At 34.9% G+C, this 22,905-nt stretch overlaps 1 protein-coding gene across 3 annotated transcripts in view; it reads left to right on the top strand.

The window, feature by feature from the left end:
* Positions 1-22,905, top strand: part of LOC148615928 (uncharacterized) — a 49,139-nt gene that overhangs the window by 19,521 nt on the left and 6,713 nt on the right. For all 3 annotated transcript variants that reach the window (XM_088582568.1, XM_088582566.1, XM_088582567.1), the window contains one exon: positions 1,323-6,202. In XM_088582568.1, coding sequence (XP_088438694.1) covers positions 1,331-6,199 — 4,869 coding nt within the window. In that variant the 5' untranslated portion in view covers positions 1,323-1,330 and the 3' untranslated portion in view covers positions 6,200-6,202. The remainder of the gene's footprint in view (positions 1-1,322; positions 6,203-22,905) is intronic.

The following is a 22,905-nucleotide window of genomic DNA, read 5'->3' on the forward strand; positions in this document are numbered from 1 at the left end:
CAAAAGGAAGACAATTTTTGGGTTTTGATCCTTCAGGATGAAAATACCCTAAGCCACTGGTTCATCCCTACTATTTCAGTATACTACACAAAAAAGTAGTTCAAATCTAATTCCATTTGATATCTCTTTGATAACAAGTAAATAATTTTTTCGGCACTTATTCATTTAAAAAATATTTTATTATGTCTGCAAATAAAACTAAGATCTAATTATCAAAGAGGGACTTCTTTTTAGCTTTTAAAGATGTTCAGTTATAAATTTACATTTAATTCTTGCAGTAATGTGTCAAGAAACATTAAATGTGTTAAGCATTGTCCATTTAACACACTTATCAGTCGAAACTTCCTATAACTAATATTTTATGGTAAATAAACAGGAGTTGAAGAGCAGTGTTTTAACCAAGTAAAATTGGCAGAAAAATTCTAATTGATAAAAAGTGTCTTGTTTTCGAAAATCAAGGAAATTGTCTTCTTCAGCTGAAGTTAATTATTTTTTAGTGTAATTACAGTATAGGATAAGTACTATGTTGGAATAGTTTTTTAATGTAACTTTCACAGAATCTTTATTTCATGTTCCCATTGTGCACCTAATTTAAATTTGATCAGAATCAATTTTTGGGTTTCACATAGCAAAACATGGAAATTGTCATTTGTAAATATTGGGGCCTGGGATGGGAAATATCTCTTATCCATTATTCCTCCTACACCACTGAATGGATTTGAATGAAACTTTCAATGAATCTTTATTAGTACTAATTACCATTGTGCACCTCTTATTTTAGATTTTGATCCAAATCAATATGGAAGTTAAAAGGTACATGTTAGCAAATGGGAGATGGGTATCAAGTTATTGAACATTGCTCACATTTTTTTCTTCTTTTAACATGTTAAATAGTGTAAATTTTTATTGAAGTATTTAGTGAGACCTAAACATGATTTAATATTCCATTGATTAATATGATTTGGGAGAATTTTATTTATGATCTTGTTCTCTGTTTACATCCTATTTTCAATTTTGTCTACATATGGGTCCAAAGGGTTCAGATTGTTAAAAATTTAATTGATTTCAACAAATTTTAATTCTAAAGAGTCCTTTGACGTGCTAAATCTTACTTTGTACATATATCTAAATTTTCAATCTGGACCATAATATGTGATTTTTAGCTATATTTAAAAAATAATTATACATGAAGCCTTATTCGTTCTATATTTAAAAAATGTAGAGACTTCCTTGAAGTGAAAACTTAACGTACTATATTATGAACTCATAATGCTATGCATACTGATGAGTCAAAACTTACACCAGTAATGTTAACATTACAGGGATCAAAATGTCAGTGATCATTAGACTTCAAGGATTACCATGGTCTGCAAGTGCAATGGACATAAGACAGTTCTTTAAGGGCCTGAATATCCCTCCTGGAGGTGTTCATATAATTGGTGGAGAGAAAGGAGATGCTTTCATTGCTTTTGTAAGTGATGAAGATGCAAGAAAAGCCATGATGCTTAATAATGGATATATAGATACTAATGCTGTACAATTATATCTCAGCAGCAAGACAGAAATGCAGAATGTTATAGGAGAGGCTAGAAATCAGAGTGTTCAGCCACCTGCTGAGCAGCAGCCTCCTTCACAGCCACAAAATACACCCTCACAGCCTTATGCTACAAATGAGTATTCTAGACATGATCAACAAGGTTATCCAACACAAGAAAGAAGTGGAGAGTTCAATAGAGAATATAGTAGACCACCAGAAGAATATGGCAAACCACCTACTCAGCAAGTTAACATAACACCTAGTCAGGAAAATGACAGACAACAACTAACTCAGGCTCCTGGTTATCCAGAAACTGGTCAACAGCAACAAATGCCACTACATAATCAATCCCCTTTTCAAAGAGACGACATGCCAAAAGCAGGGTATTGGCCACTTGATGACAGACGAAATCCTCCCAGAGAACCTGTCAATCCATCACATAATGGTGACTTTGATCGATATAGCTCACATTCCCAGGAATCACAGTCAAGCTTCATGACTGATCGAATTCGGCCAAGGGATACTTACGATAGACCTCCTCTACAAAGAGATGGACCGTTTGATACATATCCACCTCCAGAAAACATTCAACCAGATAGACCACCAAGAGAGAGATATCCTGAAAGACTCCCTCCTGATTCCAGACACCCAAGAGAAATTTATCCTGACAACTTTCCACCAACGTCTTCAGATCCTAGACATCAGAATAATAGCAGCCAACTATGGGATCCTCAAAGAAATCTGCACCAGCCTCCAGTTGATCCCCAGCTAAAAGGAGCATGGGAATCAGGGCCTCCTTCAGGACAACGTCCTAATGAACGACCTCCTTGGGATGCTGTAGCATCTAGACCAGGTGGACCTCCAGCTGATCAGGGAAGATATGTGCCACCTAGACACATTCCACCTGGAGGCCATGAAGACAAAAGTTATGATGGTAGACCACCTGCAGCTGAAAGTAGATCAGGGTTTGATGAACAGGAAAGATATCCTCCTCCTCATGGGAATTTGCCCTATACTGATAGAAACAGACCCTATGACCAGTTTGATACTAGATCAACGTCTTTGCCAAGAAATGGCCCACCACCAAGACCTGGGCAAGGTCCTCCGCCAGATTGGAATCCAAGGCCTTCAGGATTATTAGCCACTCCCAGTGAAAGCATGAAAATGCCAGATGAGAATTTAGGTGTTGATAAAAGATATCCAGGAGCCGATATGGATAATCGCATACAAGCACATGATCCTTATCAACCAGCACCAAATTTGAATAGACCTCCTATGCAAGATCTGAGGGCACCACCACATCATGAAAGAGATACCAAAGAGACGGCATCACAGTTTGAGCCACATGATAGGCCATCACAAGATCAGTATGATAGAAACCCAAATCGTGGACAATATGGCCAACCTGGAGTACCTGATGAACAGTTAAGTAAGAGAAGTGGTTTAGATCAGTTGGAAAGACCCCCTCCAGAGTTGTATGAGAGGCAAACTCAACATGATCTACCAAATAGACGAGATCCTTTTGACAGACCTCCTCCACAGCACTATGAAAGACAACCAACCCAAGATCAGTTCGAGAGACCACCATTGCATGATCAGTATGATAGGCCACCACCCCATGTGTATGAGAGGCCACCTTCCAAAGACAGAATTGACAGGGATTTACATGAATTTCCAGAAAGGCCATCAAATCTTGAGGATAGAGTACCTTTTTTTGGTGAAAGACCCCTCCCACAAGGAAGACCATATGAACGTCCTCCATTCAGCAGGCCTCAACCTGGAGGGTTTCCTCCTGGCAGACCACCAATAAGTTATGGGGACCGAACACGTGAGCAGCATGACAATAGAGGAGGGAGGCCACCATTCCCTCCTTCTGAAGGTTTGACAAGCGAAGCTCCTATGGATTTAGAAAAAGACCATTACTTTCTACCTAGAAGCATGCATGGTCCACCTATGCGTCCTCAAGGTCCCCATGGCTTTGATCATAGGTTTCCTAGTAGACCACCATTAGCCAGACCTCCTTTAGATGGGAGGCATCCTCCACCGGGACAACATGGGTTTCAGAGACCATCTCATAGAGAAGATAATCAATCGTCATCAGGAGCTACTCCGAGAATGAATTCACCCTTTCATTCAAGTGGTCCAACTGCAACAGTGCCTCAACCATTGCTGCCAGGGCTAGTTGGTGATCCTGATATGCGAAATCGATTACAGAAAGAAGAAATCAAGACAGAGGATGCCAGTAAAACCAAAAAGCCACTAGAACTTGAGAAAAAAGATGATCGAGCTCCTACTACAAGGATAGACAAACCTGTAGATATTGATTCTCGAAGTCAAAAAAGCAACGAAAAAGATATTAAACAAGATGTAGATAGTCGTAGAGGCCGTGAAGACGATTCGAAATCTAGAGATGACGATCGACGTGACAGAGACAGTCGGGAAAGGAGGCGAGATTCTGATCGCTTCAGCCGTGACGACAGAAGTAGATCAGATCTAGATAGAAGACGTTCAGACTACGATAGAAGAGATGACCGACGAGATCGGGATTACAACAGGTCAAGGGATTATGATAGTAGATCTAGAGATTATGAGCGATCCAGGGATTATGATCGTTTGAGAGATTATGATAGATCAAGGAATGACAGAGATAGAGACCGAGATCGGTATAGAGATGATAGAGATAGTCGTCGCTCACCCAGAGATAGTAGAGACCGAGAAAGGAAAGATGAATTTGGTAGGGATAAAAGACCGGACGAAAGGGATTCTAGAAGAGATTCAGATTCGAAAAGCAGTAAAAGTCCTGCAAAAACAAGTAGTACAACAAGCACAGCAAAATCTGCTTCTCATCAGTCCATCCCAATTTCTTCGCAAGCAGTCACTACGTCTGTAAAAACCCTTGCTGTTACTACTTCCACAAAGTCTAATTGGAAACCAGTTACCAACTTAGCATCCTCAGCACCACCGTCAACTACATCGTCATCGCAAGAAAGGCCAATAAGGACTCCTCTGGAAACAAGTAGGGCTCAAAATAATGTTCAGGGTCCTAACACATATGTGTCCACACAACAAATGAATGTGTCAGCTGGACCAACATCCGTTCAACCAAGACCTCTTATGGCCACTTCAATTACAAATGTAAGACCTCCGCCGAGCGGAGGAATGGATCTTCTGAAACAACCGGGAATATTAGGTGCCGCTCCTCCAGGCATGTCGCCTTTGCAAGTACAGGGAATGAATATGCAAAACTCCCCGATACCACGTAGAGCTGCAAATGATTGGGAACCAAGAACCAAAATTCCTCTCATAGAGACCCCTCCTCTTGCAGGACCAAACCCTACTTTAAGTCCAGCCGGTAAAATAGACGCAGCCGACCCTAAAGGACTAAAGAGACAATACAGACAGTCAACCCCTTCACTATGTATTATTGTAAAAAATCTTGTGCCGAATTCTGGATATCGAGATGTTAGAAAATTCTTTCAAGGCTGTGAGATACCTTGGGATGGATTGAAAATGATAAATGATAATGAAGGAAGACGCGCCGGGATAGCTTACGTTAACTTTTGCAGTTCACAAGCGTACTTCGACTCCTTAGAACGAGACGGAAGGAAAATGAATGATAATGTTGTAGAAGTCAAACCATGTTCTCAAGAAGAATATGATAAAGCTATTGATTCGTTCGTTCCTAAAAAAGATGATGCTAAGAAACCTCGGTTAGAAGGACAAACCAATACTAAAGTATCTCCACCAAAGCCAACACCAAAAGACAATATAGTGCAGGTGAAAGGATGGGCGAACTCTGTTACGATGGATGAATTGAAAAAATTTTTCAAAGACTATAAAATTTCTGAAGATGGCAATGCTATGTATTTGGAACATGATCAACAGAAAAGACCTACAGGGATGGCCATGATTAAATTTGACAGTGTTACTGATTATAATCGAGCTTTGGCGATGGACATGAAACAATTGGCTGGTAAGACTGTTCATATTAAACCAGCGTCTCAACAAGAATTAACTAATCTCATACAAGAGCAAAGTAAATTTGGTACTGTCGGTGATAAAAATGGTACAAGTGGAGGTGGCGATGCCCCAAAATGCGACTACACATGTGTTCATTTACGGGGACTACCGCCATATACGACAGTACAGGATCTTCAGTACACGTTCTTTTCTGGATTGGAATTTGGCAACCGTGGGATGCATCTAGTTCTAGACTCCAACGGGAAATCACTAGGAGAAGCTTTTGCAGAATTTAGCTCGGAATCAGTTTGCGCTAGGGCCTTACAGAAAGATGGTGAAGTGTTTATGGGGAAAGCTATAGGAGTAAAACCGATTTTGAAAAATGAAATGGTCGACATGTTGAGAATGATAAAACAGCCATCAGGTCGACTTAACAGTGGACCCCAATTTGGAAGGAGAAGTACCTTCTACGTAAAAACTGATAATTGGCCATTTACAATATCCATACGAGAAGTGCTCAGCTTTTTTCAAGGATTCAACCCTATCCAAGAAACGGTAAGGGTTCAGATAGGAAACGATATGCAAGGTTCAGCTGCGATGGTTGGGTTCCGAAGTCAAGAGGATGCCGATAGAGCTGTTTCCACCCTCAACAATCAATTTTATAGACAGAGGCCAATCAGGATGGAACCAGCGCTTATGTGACAAGTAAGAAATATTTTATTAAGGATTTTTTTTATAACAAAATATAATCGAAAGAAAATACTTTTATCAAGTTGAAGCTGTTGATAATTGCTTTTGAGTTAAGTTAATTGGTACAGTTTCGTCAGTCATTCTAGTTTTTACAGTTGCTGAAAATTTCATTCTTTTCGATAAACGACGTATTTTAAAGATTTAAAGTTCTGGTGTGTGATTAGATCAACTACACGTTTTTAGCAATTTTACAGTGAATCACATTGAAACCGAAACTAGACTCTCTTTGAAGTCCTTTATATCAGTAAAACCGAAACTAGGCTCTCTTTGATGTCCTTCGTATCTGATAGTTAAATTGTTTTTTAAGCCTGGTTAACCTTAACAAATATCTTATGGAATTGGTTTAGATAGGTTTGACTGTCATTATAAGTTCTGTTATTGGACGAACTAGTAAATGTCGTAAATTGTAAGTCGTATTTTTATTTCGCTTTGAGTTAAAAAAATCTGTAAACTTGTTTAAAATTTTTTTCGAAATATTAATTTGTCGATAAGCAATTGTAAAGTTTAAAGTTTTAAATGCATTTGGAGGAAATTCTCATTATGTTTAAGGGAAAAAAACTGTATTCAAATAACATTTCAATTTTACATGACTACAAAAAAGTTATTCAAGAGAAATGAATTCGTTCTGCAATTTTTGTTTCACCAAACAGAAAAAAAGAGAAACAAAATAAAAGATCGAAATACAATGGTGATCGAGGAAACCCACTATGTATAGTGAACATCCTGACAAATTGTCTATGGGGCACGATATAGTACATCTAAGAAGAATATCTAGTAGTGCAGGGACTTCTATTTCCATTACTAGTCTTCATTTACAAGATAAAGATAAAAAGACTTCAGTTTAATTAGAACACTTAAGCAACAAAAACCTTATTGCTTATAATACAAATCTTCATTTGACATGATTAGGGAAAAAGTCTTATTTAAATTAACTGTTTTGATTCCATAATATGTAAGTTCAGGCTGATGTTGCAGTTAGTTTGTAGACACAAGAAGGCGCACACTTGTACAAGATTCTAAGTTACTTAAGATTAACTGCCGAAAAATTCTAAAACAAACTACATGTACCTCTGAAGTCATTCAGAAATTCTGACAATTGCTTTACCATTGTAAAAGGTTAACATACATTTTTTGGACTATCCTATAAAAAGAACTGAACTGCGCAACTACTGGGCAACAGTCATATTCCATGCTGAAAAAAAAACTGAAATAAATTGGTCAGAATTATAACTACTCCAGCAGAAACTTTCTGGTCATACAATTAGTAATAGGGGTAATGTTTTGTTACAACATTTAACTTCTCGATTTATCTATCTACTAGTGTTAAACCAACTTTTTACTAATTTCATCATGACTTGCTTGTCGTCTGTAGTCATTTCGACACAAACAGCATGGTCGTAATTTCTTGATTAGCTCTATATAAATTTATATTCAACCTTAGATAAAATGTAACTGCCTTTCATCTTGTGATCTCTGTAAACGTTCATGGTTCTTCGACGAAGAGTTACTGCCTTTGATGACACATCTTGGCGATATAACTGCTTTTTTTGTCTTTTCTATCTGGTGCAAAAAGGTTTAGATTTTTCGCACCATTATATTTCTTAAATTTAAGGTGTTCGTACAAATGTTGATGGTCCATGCTTTAACTTGAGTGCCGACTGCGTATAAAATAAATGTTAAAACATATAAAACTATAAACTTTCGGGAAGAAAAGAAAAATCCAATTCCTAAATACACAAATTATTAACACGGGTACACAAAGATTTTGGATGTATATCCTATGCAACTGGCGGATTATTGGATATATGGTTCACAACAGTGCAGTTAAATGTATTAAGGCAAAATATAAAAAAAAATGTTAAGTAGAAGTATTTTTTTGGTCTTTAATTAAACAACTATTTAAATGCGTGTAATGAAAAACTACTCAATTAATACTGCGAATACTCGAAATAACTGTAACTGATCATCGTTCACTGATCAGTATCTTATCGATTGATGAGTCATATTAAACACTTACCGAACAAAATCTCTTGATTTTTAATTTTTAAAAAGTGATCGATCTTTATGGATAAGTGATCGGCTACCACATTTCCTTTTTTAAGGTCATGAATAATTCAAGATATCTGAATAAAATTTACTACTAGTCCATTTGGAAGCATTATAATAGACAAAATAAATTTGTTCCTAACAATTTTTTCTTCAAACCTATCACTAATCAAAATCATTCATAAAACTGGAAGTTAGATCGACAAGTGTTCAATTTGTTCCTAACATTTTTTTCTTCAAACCTATCACTAATCAAAATCATTCATAAAACTGGAAGTTAGATCGACAAGTGTTCAATTTGTTCCTAACATTTTTTTCTTCAAACCTATCACTAATCAAAATCATTCATAAAACTGGAAGTTAGATCGACAAGTGTTTCGTCTGAATATAGTTGAAATATTGCTGCTCGGACGTTAAACCCCAACAAACAAACAAACATCAATTTACAGAGGAAATCCATCAATTCCTTTTTTTTATTTATGTGACTGATTAGCGGTCGATGATTAGTTGTAGCGATTACTTACATGTCGGGGTATTGCTCATCATAATTAATTTTGAAAAATTCGGGACCATTGGTTCAGAAGAGATGCAAGAAAAAAGCAAGCGGAAGGTTTGTGAACTATCGAGGTACCGCAGAAAGTAAAAGCGAGGGCGAGGCTTAAGCATGACCGAAGATGAAACGATATTATTCCGTTATTTGCTGGGTTTATTTATTTGTCACCTATTTTGTGTTTTCCTTATGATTACTATGGAACCGGTAAAAGGTTATTATTTGAACCTTATGCATTTGTTAAGGAATCGGGGTAAAATACAGGTTAAGTTTTCTGCACAATTTCAGATGTAGTTGCGGAGTAGTATGGAAATGCCATGTTATTCAGTCTTCGGGCGTGTTTAATTTCTGTTAATATATATCAACAGACGCCGTAATTGTCAGTATATTTTGGATAACTATAAAGTATTTTATTTCTATTGAAAAAGATTTTTAAAGATAATTCGAATAAAAAGAAACAGAGAAGAGGAAAATTTTGATTAAATTTACAGATTTCAGATTTTAAAGTGTCTCAAGTCACTCCTTCTGAGACAGATTATTGTTGTCGTGAATGCATGGATTTATGAATTAGTTGTACTTGACCATTGCAGTATATATGGTGAAAAAATATCTCTGCTCCTCATTATCTAGAAATATGTGATATTTCAGATTTTTACTATTCTCTGAGATATTTAATGGGTTTTAATTGCAATAACAACCTACATATTTATAGCATAATGTATTATGATGAAAATTAAACCGTCACTAGAATTGTACCTTAGCTGTCTAAGACACTTTTACATTCGGCACTTTGACGATTTTTTCTTGATAACGTGCATCATGCCTTTAAAATGTTCCGAATGCGTTTTAGATATTCGTTAAACATTGTACTACCGGTTATTCTAGTAATATTACACTTATTTAAAAATTCTAAGAAACTATAGTGGCTAAGGTAACAGATGTGAAATGTAAAAAAAATTGTTATAATTCAAGTAGGACACAAGTGGAAAAGTTGTAATTTTGGAGAAAGAACTTCTTGTTGTAACTGCATTTACAATTACATTAAGGTCCGAGGTAATACCGGTATTGAGTTTGAAAGGTACGAATAGTTCATACAGCCTGTAACTTGGGTTAATCTCTCACTATAAAATGCAGTTAAACATACAATGAAGTATGGGTATAATATATTGTCACTTGTTTCTTCTACCATGAGATTATATACACTGGCAACCATGCTTAAAGATCGTATCCAGCTAAACTCATGAGAAACAAAAGTTTTTAGTTAATTATCATGTTATAAAGTAGCTGCTATGGAGAAGAAGTATGAATTCCGGAGTTTTGTGAATATTTCAGCTCTCATACGTGAGCCCTCTGTCATTTCCAAGAAAAAAAATCGTTCGTGTATATTTGTATTTGGAAAAGTTTATTTGGATTATGTAGTAAAAATTCCTCCTTATACCTCAGCTATGTCAGTTTAAATGACTTGTAGACCACGAATAGTCTTTTTTTCACGAAAGCAGATTCTTTACACAAAGACCTAAAGAACGGGCAACAATTTTAGTTAATACGAAAACTGATTTTGTCTCTGTGCACTACACAATATCGCATTATTACCAGCCATAGTGGTCATTGTTATAGGAGAAATCCAGAATTGTATTTTGGTTGTAGACACACTAAATCCAGTGTCTTAAATGATAAGTTGGATAAAAATATGGAGACTGTTAAGTAGGGAGTAACGCAGGTGCGTCTGGGGAAAATATCACGTTTAAGTATTAACTATACTAGTAGTTGTAACTAAAATGCGGTTTTCTTAAGTTAATAATTTATTACAAATCGAGACTTCATAATATGTTTCACTGTGTAAAGTGCGAGATTTAAACAGTTTGATGCAAATAGAAACAAAAATAATCTGGATAGTTTGGTAAGTTGATTAAGACTGAGGTTCTTCAAAACAGACTCGACTATTTTGATTTGATTCAGGAATAATCCAAAATGGAATGGATAACAGGTTATGCCTGTACATATCCTCTTCATTCACGTAACATACAACATACAAACTCAGTACACAATAGTTCAAACGCAGATACCCAACTATACTTTAGAATACTTAGTACATAAATATTAAATATCAGTAATTTCAATAATTCAATGCAATCCTGATCTATGAAAGGAAAATTAAGTTTTGCTGACGATTATATTTGAACAGTCAATATTGATTTCTTATAACACCCCAAAAAAGTAAAGTAATTTAAAAGAATTCGGAGGCAAAATAATTTCTGGAAGATTATTGTATTTCTGTACACTTGACCCTGTTCTGTTGGTGTCCCTTGTAACTGAAACAAAGGAACGGATGAAAACGACACAAAGATTTTAGATATAAACCATCGCTTTGGTCAGCAAAGCAACCTACGTAACTGCTGCCGAGAAACTTTCTCAGGATGAAGTTGTGCAATCAACCTGTTTATGAACAATTATCCTTCTGATGCTACTGTAGGTCCTACAAATATGATTGTGAAAAGAAATTAAGCATAATTTTGTCGTAACGGTACATGTCTGCATTTGCGCTCCGAGACGTTTAAATGTGCCGATTTCATTTTTTTAACAGAGCTTCATTTGACCTACACTCGTGCTAACGTTGTTTTTGTCCGCTAAGTTCGTTCACTATGCAGTGGTTATGTTGTACATAAAAAGTATCGAAAGCTATTATAATAACAGCCCTTCACGGAAAAAGGTTAAATATTTTTGAACCATGAGTTTCGTTTGAGAGTAACCGCCCTTGAAAGTTTCAGAATTTAGAAAATAGTGCTTTTGTTAAGAAAAAAATAATTCTTTTAAAGAATAACGTTAAAAAGTTATGAATATAGAAACAAAAATGAAAATGACGAACGGTTAAACTTAATCCTTTGTATTAAGGAAATGTTCCGTTAATGTATAATTCCAATATGATTCAGTATTTCATTGACTGTAAACCACTGAAATGAATACAATTCCTACTACTTCCATTTCTCTGACGTGTGATCCAACACAATTCAGTTGCATACATTTAATTATTTTCCTATTCTGGGGACAGAAAAACAACAACAAAAACCCAAATAAAACACTTTACACAGTGGTTATTGTCTTCAAATTCATGCTATCTTTTAATATGTCAAAGAAAAAAAATATAAAATGATTAATGCACACATGTATATGAAGAAGCTACAAGTAAGCGGGTACCACGGGAGGAATTATCCGGATTAAAAAGTGCACGTCTCACTAATTGGCCTTAAATGGGACCACTAATATACATTTATCGCCATCGATTAAACTTTACTTACACTCTTTATGAAAGATCTGCACAATTTATTCATTGAATGTCAATTCTTATACTTTTGTATTTAAATGACTTTATTATGTCAGTTTTGTTTCAAAGCAAATTAAAAATCGAATGGTGATGTATAAAATCTCACTCACCGTAATGCATTAAGTGAGAAACATTTGAAACTAATGACTTCTTTTGATGTTTCCGATGTGCCTGTTGTCTGTCTTTTTAAAGCACTATGGTCAGCTTTCCAGTGGTTTTATTCATAGAAAAATATTCACTCTTTTTAAATAATATATCTTTGACCGTTTGGGGAATCGGTGTTTAAACATGAAGTCAGTGGAGAAAATAGTTACCGAAATTTATAAACGCCATAATGAAATTTGGACCAAAAACACAAAAAGAAAATAATAAGCCTGATTAGGGGTCGAACAAAAAAATACGGAAGCGTTGTAGTACGGCTATCAGATCAATTGGGCTCCAGTAAGCTATTTAAGGTGCAGTGTTAATGAGTTTGGTGTTTTCAACAAAAAAGTTACACTTTCATACAAAATTACATCAACCATCCTATACTAAAAGAATATGTGCTCTAGTTGATTATCACAGAACGCAAATGAAACCTTGCGCTGTATTGGTTGAAAAAAGTGCTATTTTGGAGCTCCAATTAAGAGCAAATATGTGGAAAATGCATTACCTTTCAACCATATGATTTTTACAGATTTGCATTGCTTACAAAGTCTTTTTAATTTTTTTTTCTAAATATCTCCATGAAAATTTTGGCCATTGAATAAGTTTTTAGTGGTCATAATCTTAGTGAAAGTGACCTATGTCCTTTAAAGGGCAATCTTGATGTAGCGGATCCAGTGTATGGTGGTATCAGGGTCAAAAATACGTATTTATGCATATGCTTAAATTGAAATCGTATAAGCTAAATTATTTAAGCATATGCTTTATTCGAATTAAGGATATTTTAGCATATGCAAAATTCTAATTATGCCTATTCGTAAACGATTTAGCACATTCATAAGTTTAAATTTTAGCATATCTACAAATATAATTTTAGCATATCTATAAATATCCATTCACAGTATGTTTTCCCTGATACCGCGCCATGCTAGTGGAAGGTTTCCGGGTGTGGACATTTCTGGATTTGCCGCTATTTCTCAGTCTATTTTAGTTCGGTTATCGCGGTTTGAATGATATATGGAGCTGTTTTGTTAGGTTTATTAACTAGCATTCAGATGGATATGAGGATTAGATAGTACTAAGAAAGAGCGACGACTAAAATAAGTGAACAGATTCAAATTCATACACAGTAACTCCTGGACATTCTTCTGCATTACCAACTGATGTGATAAAACATATAATACAAACTAATGAAAGCATGACTCCGACACAAGACTATGGAAACAACTTCTCGAATGACCACATACAACTCCTCTTGGTTATGACTCTTACAGCTGCTTTAGCTGCCAAATTTGTTCAGTTTTGATTCAGTTACGCAAGTTAGTAGTAATGCTATTGAAACAGTGAATGTCGATAATGCATATAAGATATTGTGAAAACAACGTTTTTTTTTTTGTTGTTTTTTTTTCTTTAAAGAAGATCGATAGCTCTAATCTAATTATTTTTCGCCATTACTTCCGAAGATAGCCGACAGGACATTCGCCTGATTTAAAAAAAAACTTGCACTTTTGTTAAAAATAGAAATGACGTATGCTGTTTTCATTACACTTCATCAATTTCTTGATTAGTTTTCAAATTGATAAAGACAATTAATGACCACATTTGTGCCATATTAAGTCACTATATGTAAATTACTAAAGGATCCTTGCGTTGTATTCGAACTTTTACGGCGTGAGTCCGTCAAAGAAACGGGTCTTCCTTGACTTTGATAAACCACTTTCGCTTTGCAATCAGATTTTTTTTTCAGAATCGATCCTTACAGCACATATGCGGGTTAAGGTCACCAGAAGTTTCATAAGAATTGTATCTCGGTCGACTTTTTGTCTTCCAAGACAATATATGTATCGACACTTATTTCATGTATTTAATGCATTTTATTTGGGGCTATCAAATGAAATTAACCAGGAAAAGTACAGTTCAAAGTTAAGGCATATTTCAACAGAAACAAAAATTTACAAAAAATGACAGCTAAAGCAGCTTTAGCATTTAAAAAATCTAAACTATTTCTGGTGTTCTTTGCTTTTGACAATAAAAAAAAGCGTGGAGTATATGTCTGCGCGAGAGAGAAAAACGCTGAACATGATGTTTACTTGATCTAAGTTCATTTGTGGTACATTATAATTGGATAATTACAAGATTATTGTAAAATTTACATGTGAAAAACTTCAACAATTTTTATTGTTTAGTCTGTGGATACACACATTGTCACCCAAAGAAAATATGCACATTCGATTCTGTTAAAGATTTAGAGTAAAATATAGATATTAGCAGCGGACGCAGATAGTCTATAATGTGCTGTTGTCTGGAAGTCTGATGACTCCTTGTTAGATTCAAAAGCTACCCAATGCGGCTTATGCATTTTGATATAATAAATTATGATTATTTCTTTTCAATCATGCGTATTTGTTAAGTCAAAATGCATTGTCTGCGAAATTAACTTTCGACAGCAGAAGTAATTTTCACGGTTTGTTGTACAGAAAACTTCAGGAAAAATACATTTATAACTATAGATCCACGTGAAAGATTCAGGCAGGTCTTGTAATAACAGTTCTACACAAAACTTCAATGCACCTCAAAACTGTGTACAATTTAAGTCTTGACAGAATGAAATGCACTTGGAGAATTTTTTCGTATCACCAGGTATTTTCAGTACAGTAGTTTGTGACACACACGATGTTGAATACATTTTAGCAGTGAACAGTTCTACAAGAAATTTGAAATGTACATATACACGCTGGAAGCTAAAACTAGCGGTTTACCTCAACCCCTCCCCCAAGTTGCTCTCTTCGAGTTGGTTGTATATTAAAGTCATGGTTTTCGGTACGTTTGTCTGTCTATTTTCTCGTAATTTTCTCGACTGTTTGTGTGGCTTCCATTTTCATATGGGAAAAAATCTAATGGTCGTTTTTCGTATTTACGGAATACAAGCCTATTTAGTTGTTTTGTCGAAGGGACATAACCCACCTACACACGAGTCTGGTTGGCGGTTTCATTGGGTAAAAGAAAAATAGTTAATATTTTTCTGGGAAACTTCGGTAAGTACCTGAATATCCAAGTACTTACTGCGGCTCTAATAAATTAAATGTTTTAATTTGAAGTCTTCTGCTATACATTTCACCGTTTGACTGTTAACCACTCCGTCGGATTACAAAAATGTAGAAAGTAACTTCCCTTTGCTTAAAATGTTTAAAAACGAAGTCAAAGTCTGGAGGGCCATTATTTTTCTGAATGACTTAAAATTTCATTGGTACACCGGGCATAACGGTTATGTAGAGAGACAATATAAGGTCCACTTCATGACACATTCAGTACAAGAGATGAAAAAGCTTTAAACGACCACTGACACATTGACATTGACAACTTGCACCAATTTGACAGTACGAAAAACGTGTCTAGCAAGTCGTCAGAGCGATTTAAATGTAAAATAAAAAATGGTTAAAATATCAACATAAACACAAGACGACCTCGCAAAGAAAAAGTAACAGCTGAGGATCGTGCAAACAAAAATCCAACATACATATACAAAAAAAATACGCTGTACAAAGAAAGGAGGAAAAAACGCGAAGAACCAACACTGACATTTAGTCGCGGACACTGGATGGATATTATTAGCATGAACTTCAATTCTATTCACTGGAAATGTGTATGATTTAAAAATACTGCGGAAATAATAATTTCCGACAAAGTAAGTTGACGCGATTTTATCTCCTCGGTGTCGATTACGTTTTTTTTTCATGAAAATAACTTTAAATGATTACTAGAAATCTGTTCTTTATTTGCAATACTTAGGATAATTATGCTTCAAGTTGCGATGGAATAATTTGCAGTATCAGCTAATAACCCAAAATAATAGATCTGGTACACTTAAGGGTACCCCTATTCAATACTTCATTTCCAAATAAAATACTTGATTTATATTATCATGTGAATTTGTTTGTAACTTGACGTAGAATAGTAATAAAGTACCATAATACAACGCATCTATAATTTGAGACTGCAAAAAGTTAAATGTAAGAAACATTAAATTTAATGATTTATTTCTAATAATGATTTCCGTACCAACATTCACATGATGCACCCGCACGCGAATAATTATCAAAATATGAAGTACACAAAATCCTTAAGAACAAAATTTTACAGGGGTCTAGGGATTGGCACAGATACCTTATATTTCATCTTACCATAAGAAAATATTCTTCCTGGTTTTGCAATTATGGCCCAATCGTGCTGTTCAGACAATATTATAGCAATAGAAAAAAATTGTTTGAGGTATGAGTATTTTGTTACGCAAATTAAACTTTACTTGGACTCCCACATCTTTTTTTAACTGCATTTTATACGGCCGTCAAAGACGGGACGTATTATGGTATATCGTTGTCTGTCCGTTGTCCACATTTCGGACAACTCAAAAACACTTTTACCTACTTTTTCAAAAACTTTGGTGCATTGTTTATATCTATTGATGTAAGATCCCTTTCGATTTTTATAAATTTCAGATTTTTCGTTCCGTCTTACGATTTTTTATACTTAAAAAAGGGAGATTTTCAAGTTTTCGCACAATTACTCAAAAACGCTTTCACTAACTTTTATGAAACTTGGATGAATTATCCATTTCTATTGAAGTAAGCACCCTTCCGAATTGTATACATGTCAAATTTTTACGTTTCCATGTTATGAAGTTTTAATCTTTAAAAAAAGCTGGAAACAGACAAGGAAATTTTATTCGTTGAAAAAACGTTTAAAACAGACCATTTGTTATGATGATCGACTAAAAAATATATAAGGTACTTGGTAACCTTGTCAGAAAAGTGTGTTTTAAACAAGATAGAAATGTACGGGTGAAAAATCAAGACAGGAAACTTTGTTAAACTTGTGATAGTGCCAAATGTTTTGTGCATTTTTTATTTAGTTTTTTTTTGGGAGGTGGGGGTATTTGACAGGGCTCACAGTATTTCTAGTTGATCATATAAATTCATTTAAAGCATAAGGACGAGTTAAAAGGGCAACGAGTGTATCATGTGCTTAAAGTGCAGTTCTATATTAGTTCCTTATTTACTCTGCATCAGAGTTATCAATGTGAAATATTTCAGTTCTCATATACCAGAAGTTGTATTGAAGCTGTTCACCGCCCTTGAACATTCAGCAATGAGATTTGACCAAGAACATCATATTAGAAAACAATACACTCTATACTCGACTGAACATTACAAAGTAGCATTCATCTTCAGCAATATATATTGTACCATGTTTTCTTTAATCAAAATGAAGACAATCAACTTAAGTTGCCTAATACTGCAGAGATGATAGATCTAGACAGCTCTGAGGTTGTTATACCCACTTTCATCTTTTCGGTCTCGTTACTTTTCACAAACAGGTAAAGCTCATTTTCAAAATTGGTGGTGTTGTGTTGTTACAGCACACTGGAGCGTTAAGTAGTGGTCTTTGTTAGAATCTAGCGAATTCTGTAAAATGTGATACACGAAAAAAAATGCTACACATTTATATTTTTGTTTTTAAGTGGTAGTCTTTGTAAGAATCATGCAAAATCTGAAAACTTCGATACACCCCAAAAAAAGGCTACATATTTTTATTTTTGTAATTAACTTGTTTTATGGGTCTATACTATGAATGTGTAATTATTCATTCAGATCAGATGATCAACATTGGAAGTCCGATAGATTCTTTTGTATTTGAGTGTCATTTACAGAGTTTTCTCCCTTAATTTTGGAATCTACAGTGCATTCTATTAAATTTTTATCTCCTAAGAACACGGGTTATATGAAAAAAACTTAATGTTCATTTCTTTTTACTATGGCAATTTAAACAAAATACAAAAAAATAAAAACATATATGCTCGGCGTCACATAAATAACATACTGTTAAAATTTGAATAAAAATATTTTCTACGACTTTATTGACACCTACCGTCGTTTAAATTGTCTTAAATGACTTGCTCATTCGTTTAGCCAAACGGCTTCTCCCTAAACATTGAATCGTTAAATTCCGGTCAGATTTTAATTCTAGGTGCCAATATTTACATTGTAAAAAGTCGGCCATGTTTACAGTGATCGGGTTGCTAGAAGTTAATCAAGCAGACGATTGTCACCGGAGTTCGACGGGAACTTACGAACTTCGTTTGTAAACAAATCGTCCCGTAGAAACCAACATGGCGGATATTAGTATGGGATTTTCCCGTAAGGATTTGTTACGCATGATTTAAGCTAAAAGCGACTTGTTCAGGGAGAAGCCGTTTGGCTAAACGAATGAGCAAGTCATTTAAGACAATTTAAACGACGGTAGGTGTCAATAAAGTCGTAGAAAATATTTTTATTCAAATTTTAACAGTATGTTATTTATGTGACGCCGAGTATAGGCTTTTTGCCCATGAATCACATTTGCATGATTCATAGCAGGAGTGCTACTTAAGTTGCTTTAAAGGTCTGTATGATGACATTCCAATCATTCTGCTCATAGGAGATAATCCACATTGAAAATCCAACAGTTTCTGATTGATTGATTGTTGGGGTTTAACGCCCGAGCAGCAATATTTCAGCTATATTCAGATATATATATATATTTCCCGACACGGTGCACCACTGTGGTTTGCGGTCAGGTTTTTTGCCTGACGACCACAGAATGTAACACGCCAGGGGTACCCCATTCCACCACCTGGGGCACACATCCCAGTTGCTCTGTGCAGAGCGCCTAGCCCCCGGCTAGGTTTCTGAGCGCTATATAGTCGCCTTTTACGACAAGCTTAGCGCTGCTCCAGGCCTATTCTTTTGACACCCGGACCTGCACGGGACTACAACAGTTCCTATTATATTTTAGTGTCATTTACAGAGATATATTCCTCAGTTTTGAATTCAACAAAACATTCTATATAATTTTTATCTCCTAAGATGAAAAGCCACATGCTTATTTCTGTTTACTATAACATTTTAAACAAAATGTCCAAAATAAAAATATATAGGCTTTCCAACCATAAATCGCATTTTGCATGATTCTTATCTGGAGTGCCACTTAAGTCGTCGTTCATTGTGGTGTTTCATTATTGTGCTAACATTGGGTACACATTTACCTTTAGTTTGACTTGTTTAAAGTGATACAGTTTATTTTAAATTTTCATTATTTATCACTTTCAGTTGATGCAATAGTTGACTATTACCGAGCAGGACACCTTTTTCTAGTTAAATTTTAAGTATGTAACACTTTCATACACAATTATTGTTGAAGAGTTTTAATAATAAGTAAAATCACTTAAGCAATAAAATTGAAAGATTTATTATTGCCAGAACAGAATAGTGAAATACATGTAAGTACACCTGTTATTCCCTTAGATTTCCTTAGAGTAATAAAACATAGGAAAATAATTCTCCGATTATGCAATATCATGCAATAGGAGGCAATGACAGAAGACCTTGCTCTTTACGCTGAAACTTTAAAATAATACACTCCAAAAAATAATATGAAGAATTCTCTATTTTAAGTTTCTTGTATTTAAAATGGTGCTCTGTTTCTTATAAATACCAGTGTTGCAAACAGTTGTAAAACTCCACTGATTAATAGAATAAGACGGTAGCACCAGTAAAGAAAATGAAATCCGACATTCATTGTGGAAAAAATATGATATTAAAAACATCATTGATAAAAAGTAGATGTGTTATGGGAAAATACTTTTGTAACACGGAAGAAAGTTGTCAAGCGCATCTATACTACTACCGGAGTCGATTTCTTCATTATGAAGTACCTTATTTCACCGGTTTATGTCAGGAACTTCCGTACTGATTCTGAATGAATACAGAAAATACTCCATATATAATTCCTTTTATATCAATCTCTCTTTCAAAAGCCGTAAATATGGCTTGGGCACTTATTAAGCTTAATAATATTCTATCGTTGGGTGTGTCAATATCGTCAGGTGATTTCACGAGAACCATTCAAATGCATGGAGATGTGTCATTTATAAAGCTTTGAGATAAGTTTTAAAAGCAAACATTTTTTTCGTATAATAAATACCAGTAAAAAGTTCTGCATGATAAACATGTTACAAGAAAAGCATAAATTAGATTTTGCATTGTAATGCAGCGTTTCGAGTTCCCGGAAGTAAAAAAAACATGTATTTTTTCAAATGTATGCATATCTGTGAAGCTATTTTCTCAAGCAGAGTTTTTGAATATAATTGCAAATTGTGTAAAAGGTGAAATGGAACAAAATGTGAAAATGAGTGAAGTTGGATGATTTACAAATCATATCCATACCTGTTGACCCTTCACATTAGGGGGAGACTCCCACTAAATCAATTTAGTATATCCCACATATAAATGTAAAATTTCTGGGGAATGATTAAAATTACTATATTTTCTGTGGGAAAAAAATGCGAAATAATTGAATTTTTACAAAATTTACTTTTATGTAAATTATTCCCACATGAGACAGTGTCAATTAGGGATTAACTGTTCAAAAGGTAAACAGGTATGCACATCTCTGAAATCGATATTAAAGATTATCATTTAGGAAAAAAAAACAGCTCCAAATTAAATATGGATGCAATTTTATGATTTTAGTTTTGTTTTACATCATATAATCTTTGAAATTGGCTGTTTATGCTGCTATTTTTACAACAATGAAAAACTGTCAGTGCTAACAGCACTTTGATTTTTTTAGATGTTTCTTTGTTATATTTACAATGAATGGGCAAAACGGACAAAAATGTGAATTTTAATCAAATTAGCGAATCGAAATATTGGTTCACAAGGAAAAGGAGGTGGTAGAAACGTGCATGAGCTGTAGATCACATACTTAAAAAACACAGAGCCTTGAATGGCTCACAATTCATTAAAATAAGTCTAGAAATGGATTTTTTAGCATGTTATTTTGACTTACAGCAACGCCTATTCAAATAGGCAGACTATTGAAGCGTTCTCTATTACCCATATGATCACGACGCCTTTCGAAGTCATTATTAATTTTCATATTTCATCAAAGGCCTTATAAGATTTTATGTTATTGTCACTAAAGAGTTAAGTCATGAACTATTTTTCTTTTACGAAACATGGAAAATGACCCATTACCGATTAGCATAACAATGCCCCTTTCTGTTTAGCATTTAGTCAAAAAGCAACATATAGCTGTTATGTCTATAAGCAAAATGCATTGTCTGCGAAAGAGCTCGGTCGAACACAGCATGACATTATCGCAACGAGTTGAACGCACTCGTTCATTTTGGACATTGTGAACACACTTAGTTTTTGACACAGTTAAACACAAGACTGCACAATTAATTATAGACACAACTGGTTTTTTAAATTCTATAGCTCAAAATTAGAAATTAAAGTTTAAGGAATTTCTAAGTTTAGCTTTATTAGTGCTCATCAAACACCTTAGATTCGCCAACTCGAAAATAAATCTGATTGGAAAACGCACAGTGATATGGAATCTCCCCCCCCCCAAAAAAAAAAAAAATCGAAGTGGGGGGATATCGAAAGTTAATTACTTTAAGCGTAGTCTACTTTTGTGTCCCATACTACTCAAAAACCGCAAGAGAGACGAGGATTTTCAAAATAGGACAATTTTGTTTTAAAAGTTAACTGCTTTTCTAGGCGTGGCTTAAATTTGTACCCCCACAACAAGGAAACGGTTAAAGATAAGTCTTCTGTTAGAAAAACCTCTTATACCAGATTTTCAAAAGGAACACACTGAAAAATAAATCATTAAAAACAGATTTACTATCGTGTAATAACATCCATATTAAACACCACGGAGCCCTTAATTATTGTCGAAGGGTTTGGATCAAAATCTAAAACAGGAGGGTCATCCGCCTTTCCCCAAGGAACAGTGTGTTAATGTTTCAGAAAGACTTGAGTTCTTTTTTGTCGTATTAAACATAATTTATATGATAAATCGCACCATGTGTACCGGGCCACGACGACAACGAGGACAGCATGATGCGGTCGTACAAAAATTAAAAACTACTGACAGTAGAAATGAAGTAACGCACGACTACCTAGTGACACTGACCGTCTCTGGTGATGAGGTTATTTAGAAGTAGGAAATTGACCATAACAACTGACTACACTGTGTCCTGAAGGAACCATTGTATCAGCAGTCATCTAGACCTGTAATCTTGATTACTTGGAAATAACACATCACATCTATAAGAATTTAAGTGGACTATTTATTGCCATTCTTAACTGTTCATGAAATCCAAAACATAGGGAGACCAATGAACGTATATATACTGCGTAATTATTTTATAACAACGTAAAAAAACTTGAAAGTCAGCCGCAAAAGATTCATGTGTTTTGTTCACAGGAAAATACTGTGTGTTCATACTGCAATATATAGCCATTTGTACATTTGTATTTGACCAATTGGGGATCCCCGGAACATAACGTATTACAACATGATAATATTGATCAGGCGCGGATCCAAGGACTGGCGTACCGGGCGTACCCCACCCCCCTAAATTGGTAAGAAAAAAAAATTTCACCACTAGTTTCACCCCAAAAATATGTTTTGCATTGCTTTGCACGGCATTCAATTCAATTAACGCCCACCCCTGAACTCAAATCCTGGATCTGCCCCTGATGATGA

Source organism: Perna viridis, chromosome 5 (genome assembly GCF_037379345.1).
Source record: "Perna viridis isolate PV_CMFRI_1.1 ecotype Kerala chromosome 5, ASM3737934v1, whole genome shotgun sequence".
Classification (NCBI taxonomy): domain Eukaryota; kingdom Metazoa; phylum Mollusca; class Bivalvia; order Mytilida; family Mytilidae; genus Perna; species Perna viridis.